The sequence below is a fragment of the Oryzias latipes genome, chromosome 13 (genome assembly GCF_053564925.1).
Source record: "Oryzias latipes strain Hd-rR chromosome 13, Olatipes_Hd-rR_3.1".
In the NCBI taxonomy this organism is placed as follows: domain Eukaryota; kingdom Metazoa; phylum Chordata; class Actinopteri; order Beloniformes; family Adrianichthyidae; genus Oryzias; species Oryzias latipes.
Window position 1 is genome coordinate 18,319,520 of NC_136249.1, and position 21,096 is coordinate 18,340,615.

Here is a 21,096-nt window from a genome sequence, read left to right on the forward strand (position 1 = left end):
CTGTTCTGGTCCTGGACCGGGTAGACCCCCCCCGTCAGATGACAGCCCCAGCAGGGCGGAGTCTGTCGGTCCAGAGCATGCATATTTGCTTTTTGGGGGAGGTCAGCTGGGAGGGGCTGTCTCGGATAGATTTTGGGGGGGGGGGGGGGGGGGGGGGGGGGGGGCAGGATGCTGAGGTTTTAAAGCAGCAGCTGGTTAGGGTGAGGGTCTCACCAGCTGTGCCTTCTTGACCTCCTGAGTTCTCCAGCACCTCCTCATGGAGCCCCGCCTCCCCTCCCCCAAAAACATGGATCCACAGCAACTGCAAGAACACAAACCGCACACGACCATCTGTCAGTGGGAGGAGGACCGTCCTGGAGAACAAAAGCTGCAAAGATTTAAAACTACACAAGCCGAAGCGAGCCGAAGATTGCAACCCCCCAAACATACAAAAACACAGACTTGTCCACACACACACACAGACTTGTGCATATTCCCTTTTATGATGTGAAACTGGTTTCGTTTGTGTTCATGTTTTATAACCAAAAATGTAGATCACATTTACAGATGAAGTTATGAACACGATCTTTCGGTCCTAATTCTTCTTCCATGACCCTGAACGAAGCATGTGACTCAGCTGAGCACCTCCTCGTTTCCTGCCTCCTCTCCATGATCTCCATAGAGCCCAGCAGCACATAAGTGCAGCATCCCTGCAGAAGTTCAAGCTCCCCTCCAGATTCACCATCTATGGGAGATCTGAATCTGCTGCACCTCCAGAGAACAAGGAGTTAGACAGGAAGCGACTCCATGGAGAACGAGATCATCGAATACAGGCTCCTCCTCGGGCGCAGGAGGAGTTGAAGTCCTGCCGAAGAAGCCGCAGATCTCCCAGGAATTGTGTTATTGTATTTCCACTCAGGCCTTAAATATCACACACTAATTGGTGTTTTTCAAATCCAGATTCACGTGTTTACATCCTCACAGCACACGATTCCAATGAAACATAAAGACAGATGCTGCAGGGGGCAGAGACTCCCTGTGGAGAAAGAGGAGGCCTAATTTTACCTGCAGGCTCTTTTGATGATCCTCATAAATAGCAAGGATCAGTCTATTCATTCAGAAAAAGGCTTTATTTTTTCGTTTTTACTAAAGCTGAGACCTCAGTATAAATCAAAAAAAATCTCAATAAAGAACCAGAATTTTGATAGAATCCAGCCTAGTTTGAATTAGGAGAGCAGAATAGTTTGCCACGTGACACCTGGAAAGAAGGACAAAAGGAGCTTCACCTCCTCTGCTCCCCAAACATCTGCCAGTGACAACATTCATGCAGCCTTCATCATCTTTGGAGGAGTGTTCAACCAGGAACTCCTAAAAAGACCCGATGACCAACTGATGATGATGAGGAGTGAACTCCAAGACCTCCATGTTCAGGATTTCATAATGTTCTAGTTTTTCAACCTAATAATGGATGCTTTCATTTTTACTTTAAGGTCTTCTTTAAGGGCAAACTATCTGTCCAACTTTTATCACAACCAATACAAAATAAATTAAGAAAGACACAACAATCCTCGTGGGAAGTAGGAAACACTGAGGGGCTGAATAAATCTCCAAACTTTATTTCTTTGGTCTGTACAGTCATGGACGAGTGTAAAGGGAAACATAGGTGGAGGGGAGGGGGTGTGCAGAGTAACCCGAGCATGGAAGGTGTGAGTGCTGCAGACTGATGCATCATGGGAATGTGAAGGATAATGCCATCACAAGATAGGTCCATGTGAGCATCCTCACTCTCATCATCATAAAGGTCGTACAAGGATCAGGGGGTGGTACACGGCGCAGACGCGCCAGCATGCAGAAACAGGCGCTCTGCCGACCACATGTCCGTCCGTCAAAAAACGCCTCTGGTGAGCAGGAACCCAGCAGATCGTTCACCAAAACTGTTCACAAGATGAGTAAAGGGAAAGGGCTTTCCAGAATGAGGAGCAAAAGCAGAAGAACGGGTGGAGCAGAATGAACATCAGAGGATGGAGATGATGGAAACGCAGGAAGTCCAGACGGACCAGGCAGCCCTCACAGATTAACAAGAGGGAGGTTTGTGTTGGGGAGTGGGGGGCAGCTCCCATAACAGCACCATAGACTTGCTTTTCCAACAAATCATTTTCCAGATGGCTGTAAGCCTGGCACCTCCCAAATACTCCTCTGTGATCCAGGTGGAGGCAGCGGCTGGGAGTGTTTGCACGCCTCCTATTGATCTCCTAGGGCTTGTCGAGGCCTGAGGAGCTCAAAGCCCCCCTTCACCCATCAAAGAGACGGAGACAGGTTTCTTCATGCTGACGGAGTCCTTCCAGGATAAAGCTGTGAGCCTAGATCCGAACGGGATTTTCAGCTGTTTCACATCAGTGAGGGATTGTGGGTAAAAACAGGCTCCACCATGTTGGATAGCCACCAGAGAAACTTCCTGTGAATAGGAACTTTACTGGAGAAAAGTCAGTCGACAAAGAGGAACATATTTCATTCTCTCAGTCGATCAATGTCGGAAACGTCTGCTGCTCCTCATGGAAAATACATTTAAATTAGTTTATAGGAACCCCGAAGGTTCTAGAAAAAGAAGCATTTTTATGTTGTGTGTACACCATCAGTGCTTTGTGGGAACCTGGAAATGTTACTAAGTGCTAACAAGATTTAAAAAAAACAAGCTTTCTGGGCCTTTTGGGGCTCCGTAAAAAACTGTGTTTCTCGCTCCTTTTAAAGAGTTTGGGCTTTTAAATAAAACCAACAGAATTCTTTTATTTCTCAAATTCAAAATATCTCCAGACTGATTGATATTTGTCTTTTTTTATGTCAGATGTAATTCCTGACACATCCTTCTGCTCTTACCCACACTTAGCGTTGTCACACAAAGGGACAGGATTGTGCCCCCTTGTGGTCCTGCAGAGATGCACGGAGAGGTCTTTTGAGAGACCACAAAGATGCCAAAAAATACACAAAATGCCTGCATTTCTAAAGAAAATTAGGAAGAAAAGAAACAACAATTGGAGAAATAATAGAAGAAGTGGACAAAATATGAGTGGGAGTGAAGGACACACTGGAGTACAGCTGTGGCAGCTGTGTTCCTGTCACACCCAGTCACCATAGCAACCACGAATCGTAGCACCGTAAAAAAGAGAAGATGGTTAAAGCCTCGACAGCTCATTTGTGGAGAGAACCCCGTCAACTTTAAGGTCACGACTAAAGATGAACAACCAACCAACTTTTTCCTTCCAACCCGTGACAACTTCCCAGGTGACCGAGACACAAAAAAGATGAAGTGATGCCAGCCTTTTCAGTGCTATGGTCCCAGCAAATAAGTCAAAGACCATCTGGACTCACTGAAGAACTCTATATAAACTACAAGAAGAACCCCTAATTATACAACCATAATTTAACTTTTTTTAGAATGTCGGATTTCAGCGTCACTCTCCACGAGTTTACATAATATGTGCCAGAGAGCAGCCAGCAGAAAATAAGGTTAACACTACTACATCATTTCTACAGTAATGGCTGTCTCCTTGTGTGATATTCTGATGGTTTGTTGTTTTCTGGTTACAGTTGGAGCGCTGAATGGACGTATCTGTAACCCATTTGGTTAAAACCATCTTGAGAAACTAAACAGCTGTTCAGAACACTTTCACACTAGTCTTTTTTATTCATTACTATAAAATAAAGCAGTTTGCACTAATTGTTTCTTTCCATGTCAGTGCCTCGTACCTGCATGCACCACCATTGATGGTTACTGTCTCTCTGGCTGTTTAATTCTGTCTTCTCTAACTTCACATTCTTCGTGAGGATGACCAAACTGGTCTCTTAAGTTTTTAAACTGTTTTGAATTTGCAGTGAAAAAAGCCCTTAAAATCAGCAGTAAGATGGATCTGTTATTGGATCCATGCTGGACTGCAACATCATGATCTTTATGAAGAGAATGTCTCGGATCAGCCAGGGGATTTCCTCTGTGCTCTTTGCAGATAATATTATCCTGTTGGCTTCATCCGTGGTGGGCAGTCGACCTCTGATAGGAAGATTGCAGTTTCGATTCCCGCCTTGCCCGCCCATGTGTCTTGCCTAAGTGTCCTTGGGGAAAGACACTGAACCCCACCTTGCCTCTGGTGGAAGGTTGGCACCAGTGTTTGGCAGCGGAGCCGCCACCAGTGTGTGAATGGGTGAAAGCGCTTTGGCCCTCTGAGGAAGGTAGAAAAGCACTACATAAGTGTACGCCATCTACCATTTGCCAAACCAGGACCTCCAGCGTGCACTGAGGTGATTCACAGCTGAGTGTAAAGCAGCTAGAATGAGACTTAGCCCCTCCCAACTCAGAAGTCATGGTTATTGACCAGAAAAGAGTGGTTGACCCTCTTTGGTGACGAGCTCCTTTTACAATAGGAAAAATGCATGTCTGCTGGGGTCTTGTTCAACAGTGAAGAAGGAATTGACGTGAGAACTAGAGAACAGTTGCAGCAGCTGCAGTCCCTGCATCGATCTGAAGAAGTAGCAGAGCTGAAAGGTAAAGGATAAGATCATGGATACAAGCAGGTGAAATGAGTTTCTTCCTTCAGGGTGGCTGAGCGCTTCTATGGAGGAGCTCTGTCGGCTGGGAGGAGCTTGGAGTTCAAAGGAATGTACTTTCATCATTGCAGTTGCAACTGACAGTCATTTCCGATTTTGAAGGTGTCACATAACACACAACAAACACACAAAAGCAAACAGGATGCGTGTGTTTTTGTATTGAGAGCATGCGAGTCGGGTTTGCAGCTACGCAACTGAATGAGAGGCAGGAGGGGTCTGTCTGACCCGGCTGCAGAAATCCGATAACTGCACTCAGCATCTGCTGAATGCACTCAGGCTTCAGAAGCCCGATGAGTCTGCAACAGAGAGCAGGTGAAGAAGATGGATGTCAGAAGGCTTCAGGCCAGAAGTTCTCTGCAGACGGGCACAAAGCCCCTGCTCACTTCATCACTTTTACCTTCCTCCTCTCCTTCAATCTAATCATACCCTCTTTATCTGCGTCTTCTTGACAGTTCTCCTCTCTTGACTCATAGCAGCTTTCCCTCCACCTTCTTCACAATCCTGAAAGATCAAACATCTTTTCTTAATTATTTCCTCCAGCAGAACCAACATTCATTCAGCTCTGCTCTGCATCAACTCCAAAGACACTGAAACGAGATTTTATGAAGTTCAAGAGAAATTTTTTTAAATCAGAAATATAGAAGAGAGGAGGAGCTTCTTCTCTGCTGCCTATCCAGACGACAAGGCCCAAAAGCAGCAGCAGCAGCTGCAGGACCGGCTGCAAGCAGAGCTGCTGGTGAAGCAGACCCACCCTCGACAGCACAAAGGGGGCGACGCCCTCTTCCTCCATAAGCAGCCCTGATTGGCTAGTCGGGTGACCTCTGATCCACACTGTTCTCAGCAGGACAGCCCGCCCCCTTCTGTGCCTCTGTGTGCATGTGTCTCCGTGTCTGTGTGGAAATGGTGTTTGAGTCCTTTTTGTCCTGCCTGTGTTTAGATCCTTCCCAGATGATTTATGTCCAGCAGAGGCTGAACTTCCATCTTCAAGACTGCCGGCTGTGGAACAGGTCCAACCGTTCTCAGGTTCCAGATCTGGAGGAACCCTCGCTCTTTAAGGTCACATCTTCAAAACAACCCCAGACTTCCACAAGCTCCACCTTCAAACCTAGAAGTACACATGGCCACCCCCTTTCACCTCTTTTACTGGGCAGCATTGATTTCATCGAAATATCCCTGATTACAACATGACTATGAATATATAAATGACAAGGGAAACTCAAAACGGCGAAACTGAGAAATAAAAACAGTTTAGATCCTGAAGTGACGTTTCTATTATTATTATTATTATTTCTCCAGGCTGCAGAGCAGCAGCGGTCCATTGGTTATTCCCACCCACCAAACACGCTCTGAGTAAAATAAAACGACTGGTTCTGGGATGTTGCCACAATGCAGCTAATAAAGATGCATACACAGTTTTGTAGAATTTTTTATCCTCAACATCTAAAATGTCAGACGAGGCAGAAGTTAACGTCTGCTTTTTAGCTTTGAGGGAAAGTTGGGAGAAAATCTGTTCTTCTGAAAAACACCATCCTGTGGAGGAGGCCTACAAAGACATGCTTTACACACGATGAAGATACAATGAATGAATTTATGAAAACATGTTAAAGGTCAAATTACAGATTATTTCTTCTAAATCCAAATCCTATGAGAAAACAGCTTTATGTAAACCTGTGAAAGTGACGTCTCTGTGTTTTCTTACAGCTAAGGTAAATTAGGCTCCTGTCTGTCCAGAAACTCCAGCATCCAAAACTTAAAATTTAAAGACCCACTTCAATGAAAAATATATTTTCAATATGTTCTTGTGGCATTTTTCTCATGATGGAGGACATATATAAGTATCTGAGTACAGTGATCCCTTGCTATAACGCGGTTTACTTTTCACGGTTTCACTACTTCACGGATTTGCATCGTGCATTGTGTTCTGCATTCTGATTGGCTAAAAAGTCACTCTGCTTCTTCTCTACCTGTGCCTCAATAACGCTGCAGTTTAATATGTACACGTACGTAAAACAGCTCGCCAAATTTACAACATGTACGTGCAAATTCTCTTGCAATTTCGAGTTTCTCTAAAACCCTTAGAAAAAAGAGCGACAACACCTGCCTATCACTATGTTCTTCTCCCGAACAAACACAGCTGCACCGCGGGCTTCAAAAGAAGAAAACACTGCAGAGCGGAGTCAGGATGCAGCGACTCAGTCTGAAGAGCAGTGAAATACACCTGAGTCACTATTTGTCACACTGTACTTTGTATTTTATTCATAATCATTTTACATTTTCTCCCGTTAACTCCCAATTACTCGGGTCGCGGTGGGCGGGGCTAATCTCCGCGATTTGAAGCCTTCTGTTCACATCGATGATTAAAATTATTATTATCAGACAGTACAGCACAGAAGTTATTTGTAAAAAAAACGTTTCTAAAGTACTTTTATTTGTGAAAACAAATGCTTGAGCCTGTAAAATTCTTTCTTTTCAATGTATAATAGAGTATTTAATTGTATATTAATTGAAAGAAAAAACAAAGGTTTCTACTTCACGGATTTTGCCTATCACGGGTTCTTTTTGGAACGTAAGCCCCGCGAAAAACAAGGGTTTACTGTATTTCTTTATTCAAACCATGTGGCAGGAGCAGACTCAAAACTGTTGTTTAAAAAAGCTTCTAACAGTGACTGTAGGTGCTACAATCGGTATGCCACAAGCTGCCTGCTCCACTCCATTCTGATGCATTCACATGCAGACACATTTGTGTACTTTTCGGTTTTCTTCGTCCGATTTGGCATCTGGCTCAAAACTGTTCAGCTGGATGGTTCAATTTCTTGTTGCACCGGTTAGTTTGGGGCTGTGAGGGGCTGTAAGCTAGTGGGAGAGAGTGTAAAACTAAGGGATGGTGGGTAATGGGGACAGGTTGACTCTGCAACCAATAGTCCGGCCCAATGAGGTGAATTTCTTATGTACTCCTGCCGCTCTGCAGAAACTATGTCCTAGAAAACAATACAGGTTTTCTGATTCTAGTTAAATCTGCATAACCTAATTAAAAGTTAACTTTGACAATAGATCAAAAGATGATTGGGAGTTTAATTTAAAAAAAAAAAAAAACAATCATGGTCAATAGAATTGTTAGTGATGTTCTGGTCAATTTAACAAAAAGTTGGACTAAGAGGTTTAAACGCACATTTCTATGGTATATGATTATTATTTCAACAAGGACATTTTTATACATACATACATACAAACAAAGTTGCATACAAAGTATATTTTTGTATACTGTACTTTTAAGTTCATAGGTTTGCACGCATCAGAAACTTTGCTCTGCTGTATCATTCTCTGTAAAACATCTAAAGTTTCTCATTTTCTTTCCATTCTAGATTTCATGGATGAATCATTTTAATGTAATGAAGATTCTCCCTCAACTTTTCCCTTAATGGTTGAAGCTAAAAATTTGTTGAAAACGTTTGCCTTAAAGGTCAGTCCATAAGTAAACAAGCTGCTTTGCAATGCTAAAATAAATGGGGGTTCATTGAATTAGTGAATGAGTGGAAACACACCACGGGAACCTTCTATCGAAATGAAACTGAAGAGCACCAATTGGAATGATTCTACTGGAAAACCTAGGAACCTTGGTGAGAAAGTTTTGTCACTAAGAACGTCTTCCATGAATCCCTGTGGTTCCATTTTTTACCTGCACAGGTTCCTCTTAAATCAGATCCAGACCAGCTGGAACCTTCCTGTTGTCCATCAAACAAAACCACCATTGACAGAACTGGACATGGTCTTCCAGTCCAACCATAGCCTGTTAAAAACAATGGACGAATCGAGGTATGACGTCATCCATGGAAAATGCTTTACGAATTTTGGCAAAATCCCTCACCAGATGCGGGCGCAGTCATGTTGAAACCAGTCGACAGTGATTGGTCCGAATCGCTCTGTCACTGTATTCATGGTAATGGCAATAGTTGCCATAGATACGATGACTCAGAGCGACATGGACCATCATTGTCGACTGGTTTCAACATGGCGGCACCCATATCAGGAAGAAATGGTACTTCCTATTTGGGAACACGAGAAGGGAGGGGTTGAGCTGTCCATTGTTTTACAGTCAATGGGTCCAAAGCTCCACACAACAAGATCTCCTCAGTCTGAGAGGAGAGAGCCCCTCAGCCAGAGCCTTTGCCCTCCACCCAACAGTTGAAATCAGTGCTGCCTTATGTGACTATTCTCTGGGGGCCGGACCCCATGCCTCTGTCTGATGAAAGCCCCCCTCGTCACAGAGCAGATGGACACCCCCATACAAAAAGGCCACGCGCCACACTTTAGGCATGTGCCAATTGTCTGTGTACATGTGTGCGCACCATGTGAGCATGCATGAGTGTGGACGTGCAGGTCTGCTTTCATGCTAAGAAAGGAAAGGTCTTGTGAACTTCTCTCCTCCCTTGGAGGAAAATATGAAATCAGATTACATCCAGCGAAAGGGGGGGTCGATTCTCCTGAAAGAGCAATGCTCCAAAACCCAGGAGGAGCACAGCTCCAAAACCCAAAAGGAGGAGCAGAGCTCCAGAAACCACAAGGAGGAGCAGAGCTCCAGAAACCACAAGGAGGAGCAGAGCTCCAGAAACCACAAGGAGGAGCAGAGCTCCAGAAACCGGGAGGAGGAGTAGAGATCCTGAAAGCGCTTCTTCATCTGCAGCTTCGACATGACATCATTCCATCTCCGGTCGTGACGCGCGGACACAGCAGCTGAAGTTTCTCATCCATCCCATATTTACAGAACGCGCTGCGCCGTCAGGGCTGGAGCCACCTTTCATTCATTTTACACATCAAAGAGCCCCCCCCCACACACACACACACACACACACACAAACACACACCACCCTTCTACCAAGAGACCCCAAACTCCCACCCGGGAAGAGCCCCTCCAGAGCTTGTTTGGACCCACCGATCGGGTTTTCTGTCCCTCCGGGATCCAGAAACTCACCGACAGACGGTCGGATGATCGGCTCCCCGCTCCGGCTCGCAGTAAATCCGGGACCCCCCCGCGCGAGTGGATTAACAGAGGAGGAATCCACCGTAAAGAATATATTTATTTCACCAAATCTTCATCCGCGCTGTCAAAGCGTCGTAAAGAGGCGGCGTGGGCCGGAGACACGCGGTCACAGCTCTCGTGAGCGCACGCGTCCACGCGCCGAACCCCCGGACATCAGAGTTATTGTTCGGGAAAGGTGGTCCGGGTTTCCGTCCGCGCTTCGCCGGAGTCTGTGTGGAGTCGGATGCTCTCTGGGCTGCTTCCCTCCGGCTCCACCCGTTAACCCAGCCCTCTCTGCGCGCCCATTGGCACAGACGGGCGGACATGCAAATCCGCGCGCCCCATTGATGTTTTCCCAAAAAGAGGAAAAAAAAGGAAAAATCAGGGAACCCACAGTTACAGCCTCACTACAGCGCTCCCACGCGACTGTATCCAGGAATGACCTCCACTGCGTGGAGATGGTACCATGGCCTCACTGCAGCGCCCCCGCGCGGCCGCATCCAGAAAAAACCTTACTATTGTGAACCCACACAACGCAAAAATCTCACAAAGAATAAACATGAATTGCAGCGTCGATGTTTTAAAATCTACAGAGATAGTTCTTATGAAATACTTATGTTTTTGGAGCATCGCTGGTGACCAAAATAACTCCGTTGTCCTTCTTCTGGCTATCATTCTAGAGCAGAATTTTGAACATTCTTTTGTCTCCTTCATCAATCAGAAGCTTTAAATTTCACCACCAAAGAGAAACACGTTTTCCTGCACAGAGGTGATCTTTTTTTTTTAAACATCTTTTCCTGCAGCGTCACCATGTGGATGTTGGTACCAGAAACCAGGCCGCTGTGCCATGCTGGGTTTAACTATCTGTGAAGTCTGTTTTGTACAATTCTTACATCATATATACTGTATTTTCTATTTTCTGTATTTCTGAGGGGTGGAACCTTTGCTTAAGAGTGTGTTGTCTAGATATTTTTTGTTGTAACACAATTAAATTGAAGGACTTCCATATGGCAGATTGATTCAGAAGGTGAGCAGGAATGATACTCAGCAAGATACATGTTCATGTCATTTGTCTAAACTTTTTCAATTAGTGTTTGTTTGATGGTGACCTTATGACCTCATGGACATGTGGAGGAAAAAAAAAAGTCATCAGCAGCAACTATGTGATCCAGTTTCTTCACCTATGGGAGTGATACTGGGAAAGGCGGGTGGCTTCATCCTCTGAGGCCTGGAAGGAACTAAATAGATGTTCTGACCTTGAAGCAAAAGTAGTTCCAGTAAATAAGACTTTACAGATGGCTTCATCATCCTCATGTCAACACAGGAGGAGGTCAGGAAAAACAGGAGGTCTTCTAGAAAACAGGAGGTCGTCTGCAAAACAAGACAACTACTGGAAAACAGGAGGTGGTCAAAAAAACAGGAGGTCCATCACAGTTTGTCATAATTTTCTAAGCAGGTCTGATACAGAAGGATCAAAATCAGCACAGAGGAGAAACCCAGTTTGGTGTTTTATTAAATAAAATCTTCGTGCACAACAAAACAGCAGCGTAAATCTGGATCTGACAAGGAACAGTTTTTGTTTATTGTAAAAGCACACAAACTTGTTAATGCAAGGCCGTCAAAGCGGATCTTCAGGCTGGATCTCGGCTGCCGTCTGGTACAATCATCTAGTCTGAACGCTTCATCTTCAATGTAGGAACCAAAGTTCAGACTTTTCTGTCAGAATGAGGTTCAATTATTTTTACTGCAGATGGAAGCATTAACTTTGGAGGAAATGTTTCCTCCTTTGAAAGAACCTCGTGGACTGAGTGGTAAAACCGCCCCGTTTGGACATCAGTCCAGGTTCTGGGTCAAAACATATCTGACTGTGCAGCCTGATGGAGAGCGAGGAACAAACCCCACAGAGATGGTGATGGCAGTACCAGTCTGAACCACTATCTCCATTGTTAAGTTCAACAGCCATAAAGCTCTAGGCTACTTCAGGCCAAGAGCATGCCCCGCCCCCTAAGATGCGGGCCTGCTGCAGCTGCTCCACCTGCCCCGCCCCTTCAGACGCTAGCCCGCTGAAGCTGCTCTGTCTGCCGCTTCTGGGTGTAGGCCTTGTAGATGTCTAGGAACATGTCCTTGCAGGGTATGCAGGCCTTCAGCTTGGAGCAGATGAGGAAGGAGCCCGCCATCTTGCGGTGGAGTGAGTACGTCTCCTCGGGAGGGGGCGTAAGGCGGTGGCGCAGCATGATGGGGACGAGGTTCTGGATACGCTGAGTGGTGCTTTGGCTGCCAAAGTCAAAGGCCTCCGTAGAAGCAAAAGCTTCGCCCAGGATCATCACCGCCTCTACGTGAGCCTCCTTAAAGGCCTGCAGGGGGGGACAGACGCCAGAGATCTCCTTTACTGACAGTTAGAGTTGATCACAACACCCCCTGTCTGACATCACAGAGCCCCCAGGTTCCGGGGTATTTTATGCATTTTTAGACAGAAGGATCCAAGAAGCTGAAAATTCTCACCTTTGTCTCCAAACCTGTGAGGAACTTCAGGTCCTTGGATTTGGAGAGGACAGTGTCCCGATCACCAACAGAGGCTGCATACACCACCTGAAGACACAGCCTGAGTTCAAACTAGCATTTTAGCTGAAAAGCTCCAAGCAGTAAATCCAATAGATGAAGGAAGGAACCATCATCAGTGGAACAGTGGTCTGTTGAAGTCCAGTAGGTGTCCTTTAGTTGTGTTAGGACCAAGTAACATACCTGGATGTAGTCGTCTGTGAAGGCCTCTGGGTAGCTTCTGCATGCACCAAAGTCCAAGAGGATGACCTACAGGCAGAAGAAGAACCTGCTGCTCATCCTGAAGAGGTGGCGTGACCGCCTTCAAACATGGAAATTCCTCACCTTGTTTGTCTCCGAGTTGTAGAAGAAGTTGGACCAGTTTGGATCCGTCTGCATGAACCTGAACTCGAAGAGCTCCCTCAGACACAGCTGAAGGATTTGGAAACAGATCTGCAGAGGAGAGGAGAAGCTGCTGAGCTTTGAGGTTTCATACCTGCAGCTCACCTGTTCCTCTGGAAATATATAACAGGAAATATTAACAGGATCTGAAACCTCAATGATGGAGAATTATGCAGAACATCTCCAGAGAAAGAACAGATGAGAGTTTTGTTTAGTACTTTGTGTTCCAATAGAACAATGTTGAGTTATTGTCAATAAAGTTTTATTATCTGCCGTGTTGTTGTCTCTGAAAAAACTGATTATTATATATACATGTATGCAAATTTCGCAGCATTTCTGTGCTTCTGGAGTCCAACCTGGTTCCTTGTTTCTTGGTCCAGATCTACACAGCGGTCCAGTGGGACACCTTGCACCAGTTCCATGGCCAGAACCCGGCGCCCTGACAGCTCATCGATGACTTCTGGGACTTGGAAATACGGGTCTCCCTCCAGCAGGGACCTGTAGAAGTGAACATTAAAACAGGAAATGCTGTCATGTTACAGAAACATCTGAACAGAAAAATGAAGGCGACATTCTATGGTGCACAGAAGGCTACAGAACAACGGGAGGAGAAGGTTCTCTATTACAAAAGAAAGCTGTGGCAGAACAAGTTAAAGGTACCTGAACCTCTTGGCACACTCCGCTTCCCTCTTATAGTCACACTCCCAGGCCAGTTCTCTCTGCAGGACCTCCAGACTGCTGTCTGCAAACAGACCTGCAGAAAGTCCACGCATCATTACAGTCCTGCTGGAGCTTCATCACTAGCTTCCCCACATCTCCAACTCAGACCCATCCTGTCATTTTAACTACCTGCTGTTTTACATCAAACTAGGTGAAAGAAGCCAACAAGTTTTCTGGATTTCTTTCAGAACTTCCTGTTGCACAACAATGTCTGTTCAGAAGAACATTTCTACCATAAATCCTAGGCTTCCTTTCTGTCATTGGGATCCAATTTCCTTATTTTCCTCTCCTTGTAACAGTGATTTACATGAAATTAATGCAGCCAGACCTCTGCTCTGAAAGACGCCATAAAAATATCAAACCTTCTGGCAGAACCACGCTCATCCTCAGCACCGACATCAGATTGTCTATGTCGCTCTGGATGCTCTCTGCCACTCCAGGGTACTAGGATACACAGATGAACAAATCAGAGCCCTGGAGAGAGGAACTAAGGTGACTCTGTGGGTGAACCTTACCTGGATCTTCATGGCAATCTCTCGACCTTCTTTCAACATGCCGTGATGGACCTGGCCAATGGAAGCTGCAGCAAAAGGTTTTTCCTCAAAAGACGAGAGCTTCTCTTTCCAGTCAGGTCCAAGATCCTCCTCAAGCACCTTCTACTTCATGACAAACAAAGACACTGCAGCCCTTTCCTCACACGCTTTAGGCATCAGTCTCCGTGTGGGGACGTACCGTCATCTGCCAGGTGGGCATAAAGTCTGCGCTCTGCCGCACCCTCTCAAAGATCTTCTGCAGCTGAGGGTTGATGAAGGTGTTGTCTGGAAACCAAACAAACTTTCAGGAAAACAGAGCAGATCGTAGCAAAAGCTGCTGTAGCACAGGTGCATACCTTGTATGCTGAGCATCTGGCCTATTTTGAGCGCTGCTCCACGAACTTTACAGAGTGTGTTGACAATCCTTTCAGCGTTGGCTTCAGACAGGAAGGCTGAGTCCAACAGCGAATTCCCGTCTGCAAACAGGAGTGATGTCATGAGCAATGAGGAGCACAGCAAGGGGTCTTTATGACCCCAAAGTGTGTTAAGAAGCTAAGCTGTGAGCGGTCAAACAGCCCCAGAGGTCTGAAGACACGAGACCCATCTCACAGCTGGATGGGTCTTTCTACAAGCTGGACCGGATGATACAGATGGGTTGAAAAGCTTTACCTCCTCTCTGTTTGCCTCCGAAGGACTGTTTTGCTACTTCTGCAATGGCGCCAAACCCCAATCCAACAGCAAGCCCTGCAGCAAAGACCAAGACCAAACTCTGGATCTTCTGAAGGACGTACAAAGAGCACCCCTCCCAAATTTATTTTGTTAACAGCTCTCTGTAGGAATATAAACTGAAAGACAATCACCGCAGCGGTTTGTCTGCAGCAGATGGAGATTTTAATGCAAAGAAATAATCTTCAGGCAAACAGAAAAACAGCATTAACATTTCCTTGAACTTCTTTGTCTCTGCAGCTTCTGGAGTTTCAGATCCTGTGTCAGATGGTGCCATTCTGTGGCAGAGAAGAGGCTTGGCTCTGATGAAACCATGTGAGGAGCTGATCAGGAAGTTAGGTTTGGGTCCTGATCTGACTTTGTCAGAGTCAGCAAAACCTGCAGTGGCCGCTCAAATGTTTTGATTAAAGTCTGCATCTGTAGGTGTGTCATCCAAACTTTGTTAAGACGTTTTCACGTGTTTTTTTTCACTGGAGCGTTTAATTCCATCCAAAAAACACCCCGGGTATCTCTGGCTGCCTTTGAGGTGGAATGAATGACCACACAATTTGGAAAATTATTAGAAGATTACAGACAGAATTTGCAGCAAACTTCACCACCTAGGAGGTAATGTCGGCTCCTGCTGAGGTTTCTCTGCCAAAGACCAGAACAGAAGAGCTGAATGGTCTATGCAGGATCACGCTGGCTTCACTGCGTCTTCAGGGCCATCCTTGATCTTTATTGATCTCTGATTGGTCCAAAGTCTGAGCAGCAGAGCTCAGGAATGTGATCCATAAATGGCAAATACACCATCATGACACTTCTGGATTGGTGAAACTCCATATCCTTAATAACAGTCCAAATAAAAGAAACAACAAAATAAATAAAATCTTGTTCTCACCGCCAAAATTAACAAGGCGGCTGATCCTTGTGGCGGGGACCTTCCTCTCTTTGGCGTGGACGCTCAGCTGCAAGGATAAATGGAGATAGCAGATGAGACGTTTTCCTGAAAGGATTGTTGTGTGCTACTGCCGTTTCAGACTAACTTTAAGGCAATCGTGTGAAAGAAAGAGGAAAACCACTTAAACTTTGAATGACGCGGAAACAAAAGGAAAGAAACCAGGAGATCCATGGATTACTGTAGAAGAAGAGTTGAACTTGCAGAAAAACTGCTGTCATATTATAGTTCTCAATAACAGAAACGTTTTCCCCAAAAGAGATAAAAACAGATTAAACATGTCTCTCAAACCTTCCTATATAAACAGAATACATGTAGTTATGGAATCAGAACCAACTGGGCTCAGATTCATCGTGTGTGTAAACAGACTGGTGATAAAAATGAAGGACGTTCCTTCTCCAGAGGCTACATTTGGACCTACCTTCTGTCTAACCGGTTTAACGAGGGTCTGCTTCGCCTCTCTGGCTTTCTTTATGTCCTCTGGAGTCAGCTTGGTCACCACCGAATTGTGCACTGACCGACTTCTGTGGTAGAACCTCGGCAGGCTGGCGGTGCTGTGCAAGAAGCGACTGGTGGATCGCGGCCACCCTGACCCCCCAGCCGGTGACTGCTCGTCAGGATGAGCCCCTTCAGAAACACAGAGACGGCGTTACTCCTGAACCACCACATCTTCTGTCAGAACCAAACCACGTCTGACACAGTCTCCAAAAGGTTTATGCAGACATACAGTTTTACTAAACCCTGAATCCAGACCTTAATACACACAGTCAGTCAGTATTATTCCCAGTGCTGACTTGTAAAATCCCTTTTCTGTGCAGAACCTCTGACAAATTTAGATTAAACTCCATCTTTAAAAATCCATTAGTAGCTCAGAAAACACGTGTAAATATTCACAGGCATCTCATGACTATACCTGTGTGCATCCCTTCTGCAGACTCAGGTTTTGTCCAGCTGTGTTCTGCAGGATCAGGATGGAACTCAGATCCAACAGCCCATTTAGCTGCTTCCTCAGGATCCATGTTTTCCCAGCCCTCTGTATCAGGAAAAACGTCCTCTTTTACAGTATTCTGGAGGGAAAATGAAGACTGTAGTTTTAACTTTAAAAAAACAAACAAACACTTTTTTTTATTTTATGTGAACAAATCTTACGTGGCTGGCGCTCCCAAACAAAGCAGCCATGGCGCCTTCTGCAGCGTCCTGGGCAGCTTTGACCCCTGCAGCCAGTGAGGAGTTGCATGCCATCAGGCGGAGCTGCTCCCCTTGGGTCAGCATCAATGCGGAGCCCACCTTTCCCGCCCCGCGGAGCACCTGCAGAACCTCTGCAAGCATCACTGCAGTCGGTGACGTCATGAGCACAGAAAAATGACAGAGATGAACCAATCGAAACCAGGCTTCCTCAAGAGGTATCAAATGTTGTTCTAAAGGGAACATGTTTGGGTTCCATTTGGGCCTAAACCGAGCCCGGCCCATGTTTAACCTTGGGGATGATTGCCATCTTGTGTGTTATTAGTGAAGGTTGTCTTTTAATATCGCGTTTAAAGTCCTGAAGCATAAAAACGTTATCAAAAAACGTAGGTAACCTGGACGCAGAGCTAAATGAGGCTCTTTCTGAGGGACGCTGGGAAATGTGTTGTGCCAAGATTTCACGGCGATAAAAGTATGTTTATCCGAAAACAAATAACGATTTTCAGCAGCTGCTTAAGACAGTAGTCACGGAGTCACTCACTTTTCCACGCGTATCTGTTTCTTAAGTCCTTTTAGCAAATCGTCCTTATTCCAGCAATTCTTCAGTATGTTTCGTAAAGAGCAGCAACAGGGGCCGCCCCGGAAGTGAAACATTGACTGACGCGACTACAGTCCAATCACTTAAGAGGAGAGAATTGACAGCTAATGAGAGTGTAGAAAACACCATGACGATGGTCTTCCTAAACAATTGCCGTATCAGATTGGTTAAGCAGTAAAGAAAATATCCAATGGGAGTTGAGGGGTGGGACCTAGAGGAGGATTCTCACTGGGCGCACGTGGTCGGTTATCAAACTGTATGGCTTCCGGTGTAAACATTTGTCCTGTTGAATAGTTTATTTGATTTGCCCTTTAGACACTGTCCGACTTTAAATCTGGACTTCTTTGTTGTTGTTGTTTTGCAGCATTATGCCCTTTTATGTTAAAAATGTCTCTCTTTTTTAAAAAATACTTTTAGGTTTGACTTCAAGTTCTAAACCAGAGTTTTTTACAGACAGATTATGTTTTAATTAATTTTATAATATTTGTGCCCCAAGTCAGAATCGCATGTTAAATTCTTTTTTCTTTTCTTGCGCATGTCAAGATTTACCAGAGCAGCTGAAATGCATTTATACAAAGATTTGGAGCTGGTCAGAACAGCCAGAACCCTCTGCCTTCTTCCTCCTCTTTTTTACAGTGTTTATAGGAATAATCTGCTAAAACTGTTTTAAATGCAACATTTGGAAAAAAGAAATAAGGCAAAATGGTTTTAAAATGTTGTTGATTGGCTGGTTCTTCGTTCCATTTACCGTATGTCAGTATTCCGTTTTTTGTTTATTTATTTATTTATCTATTTATTTAATATTGTAGATGTGTTTACGTCTACCCCTTACTACATGTACATATATACACTACAGTACAGTTTACACAAAATAATGCTGACATTGTGCTTACAGTTTGATACAAATGAATTGTTTCTGAAAAGCTGCCTTGCAGAGAATATCATTACAGCCTTTACAGTAGATTGGCCCCTGCTGGTTTGACGTCTTCTTAACAGAGCTGAGCTTTCAGTTTGAAGTTTTGAAACACATTCATAAACCTAAAAGTCAGTATTCTCTGAGATGTTGAAGGGTCTCCATTCTGACAACTCCAAGCTTATAAAGTCCATGCTGGCTGACATCCTCATGACTTTGAGGCCCTGACTCATGGCAATGTCCAATAAAAAGCTCCTTGCTTTTTACTTTCCATGCGTTTCCTGCATTTACATCAAATTCTTTCTTTCCTTTTGTTATGTCAGCTTTTCCTTCTCGTAGTGGAGACCCCTGATCGGATGTTTTTTGTACGTGTGTGTGTGGGAGGGATCCATCACTATATCGCAATAGTTCTCAAAGCCTTATTGAAATCTCTTCTCTGTTAAAGGACTATTTATTTTTTACCTGCCCCTCATGTATCGAGTGAGATTGATCGGCTGCCGCTGCCGCTGCCGCTGCCGCTGCCGCTGCCGCTGCCGCTGCCGCTGCCGCTGCCGCTGCCGCTGCCGCTGCCGCTGCCGCTGCCGCTGCCGCTGCGGCGGGGGTCTGGGTGTGGGGGTGGCTGGGCGCTCCTCCTCCTTCTTTTCACATTCCACCATCCATTTTAGAAGAACATAAACACTCACCTGAGCACAGGTGTTAGCTCACCTTTGCACTAATAGTTTTTCATGATTGAATGAATGAAGGGTTTCACACTGGTTGGTTTGAAGGCATAGATGTGCGTGTGTGAACACTATCTGTTTTGTGTACATGTTGACATGTGGACATTTTTGCAGCTAGCAGGTGTGTTGATAACATTTGAGTGTGTGTGTGGACAGGCCCCGCCCTTTTTGTACTACATTTGAACCTTACCGTAATGATAAACAACCAGTAAACCTGTCTGCTCTATGCTGCTTCATGGTCTTATCCCCCCCCCCCCCCCCCTCTCCCACTAACCCCCCCCCCCCCCCCCCCTTTCTCTAACATCCCTCTGTCTTCTTCCTTTCTTTCCTTTTCCATCCGGTCCAACACCAGAGATTTTCAAACATGATTGAAATTAATAAAGTTTGGCCTCAATTACAAAAGGGGTTTATTCAGACACACCTTTGGTTTGTCTGAAGATTAATAACCCCTCTCGTTAAAGTAAAATATGTCCAACACAAGAGGCCCTCAGCTCTCATCTGTCTGCCCAGCTGTTGGACAGGACAAGTTAAAAAAAAAAAAAAGAGATTGATCGTTTCTGCTTTTGTCCATGTTCAAAATCAGTGAAGAAAACGTTGAATGCATCCAATTAGAAAGTAGTAGAAACGAGATCCACATCCACTCATGAGGCAGATTCTGCTCGATAGTAAACCTGAGCAAGAATAATTATTCATACTCAAGGAGTGTAGAATGGTTAAACAGAGTAGCTAAAGATGATATAATATTATTTAAACTCATATGTAGATGTTATTTACACTGACCAAAAATATAAACGCAACACTTTTGTTATTGCTTCCATTTTTTATGGTATGAACTCAAAGATGTGAAACATACACAAAATAACCAGTTCTCTGAAATATTGTTCACAAATCTGTCTAAATCTGTGATAGTGAGCACTTCTCCTTTGCCAAGACAATCCATCCCACCTCGCAGGTGTGCCATATCAAGATGCTGATTAGACAGCATGATTATTGCACAGGTGTGCCTTAGACTGGCCACAAGAAAAGGCCACTCTGAAATCTTCAGTTGTATCACACAGCACAATGCCACAGATGTCGCAAGTTTTGAGGGAGCGTGCAATTGGCATGCTGATAGAAGGAATGTCCACCAGAGCTGTTGCTAGGGAATTGAATGTCCATTTCTCCACCATAAGCCGTCTCCAAAGGCGTTTCCGAGAATCTGGCAGCACATCCAACTGGCCTCACAACCCCAGACCTCGTGTAACTACATCAGCCCAAGACCTCCACATCCAGCATGTCCACCTCCAAGAACGTCTGAGACCAGCCACTCGGACAGCTGCTGAAACAATCGGTTTGCATAACCACAGAATTTCTGCACAAACTGTCAGAAACCGTCTCAGGGAAGCTCATCTGCATGCTCGTCGTCCTCATCACGGTCTCGACCTCACTCCAGTTCGTCGTCGTAACCGACTTGAGTGGGCAAATGCTCACATGCGATGGCGTCTGGCACGTTGGAGAGGTGTTGTCTTCACGGATGAATCCCGGTTTACACTGTTCAGGGCAGATGGCAGACAGTGTGTGTGGCGTCGTGTGGGTGAGCGGTTTTCTGATGTCAATGTTGTGGATCGAGTAGCCCATGGTGGTGGTGGGGTTATGGTATGGGCAGGCGTATGTTATGGGCGAAGAACACAGGTGCATTTCATTGATGGCATTTTGAAGGCACAGAGATACCGTGACGAGATCCTGGGGCCCATTGTTGTGCCGTACATCCAACAACATCACCTTATGTTGCAGCATGATAATGCACGGCCCCATGTTGCAAGGATCTATACACAATTCTTGGAAGCTGAAAACATCCCAGTTCTTGCATGGCCAGCATACTTGCCGGGCATGTCACCCATTGAGCGTGTTAGGGATGCTCTGGATCGGCGTATACGACAGCGTGTTCTAGTTCCTGCCAATATCAAGCAACTTCGCACAGCCATTGAAGAAGAGTGGACCAACATTCCACAGGCCACAATACACAACCTGATCAACTCTATGCAAAGGAGATGTGTTGCACTTCATGAGGCAAATGGTGGTCACACCAGATACTGACGGGTTGTCTGAGTCCCCTGACCCCCCTCAATAAAACAAAACTGAAGATTTCAGAGTGGCCTTTTCTTGTGGCCAGTCTAAGGCACACCTGTGCAATAATCATGCTGTCTAATCAGCATCTTAATATGGCACACCTGCGAGGTGGGATGGATTGTCT

At 45.3% G+C, this 21,096-nt stretch overlaps 2 protein-coding genes across 3 annotated transcripts in view; both read right to left on the bottom strand.

Moving 5' to 3' along the window:
* numbl (NUMB like endocytic adaptor protein) overlaps positions 1-9,973 on the bottom strand; it is a 40,519-nt gene extending 30,546 nt beyond the window's left edge. Inside the window, exon 1 of one of the 2 annotated variants that reach the window (XM_023961511.2) lies at positions 9,545-9,973. The gene's annotated coding sequence lies outside the window, so the exon portion shown is untranslated. The other variant, XM_078930010.1, reaches the window with a different exon arrangement.
* Positions 9,974-11,087: 1,114 nt separating this feature from the next.
* Positions 11,088-17,315, bottom strand: coq8b (coenzyme Q8B). The gene is made up of 16 exons (XM_004075461.4): positions 17,175-17,315; positions 16,598-16,779; positions 16,362-16,515; positions 15,870-16,075; positions 15,392-15,458; positions 14,455-14,529; positions 14,142-14,261; positions 13,985-14,070; positions 13,768-13,908; positions 13,615-13,696; positions 13,193-13,286; positions 12,889-13,030; positions 12,476-12,583; positions 12,335-12,400; positions 12,095-12,181; positions 11,088-11,946 (listed from the first exon to the last, which is right to left on the bottom strand). Coding segments are annotated over exons 1-16 (1,917 nt in total). The 5' UTR covers positions 17,176-17,315; the 3' UTR covers positions 11,088-11,640.
* Between the last annotated feature and the right edge of the window lie 3,781 nt (positions 17,316-21,096).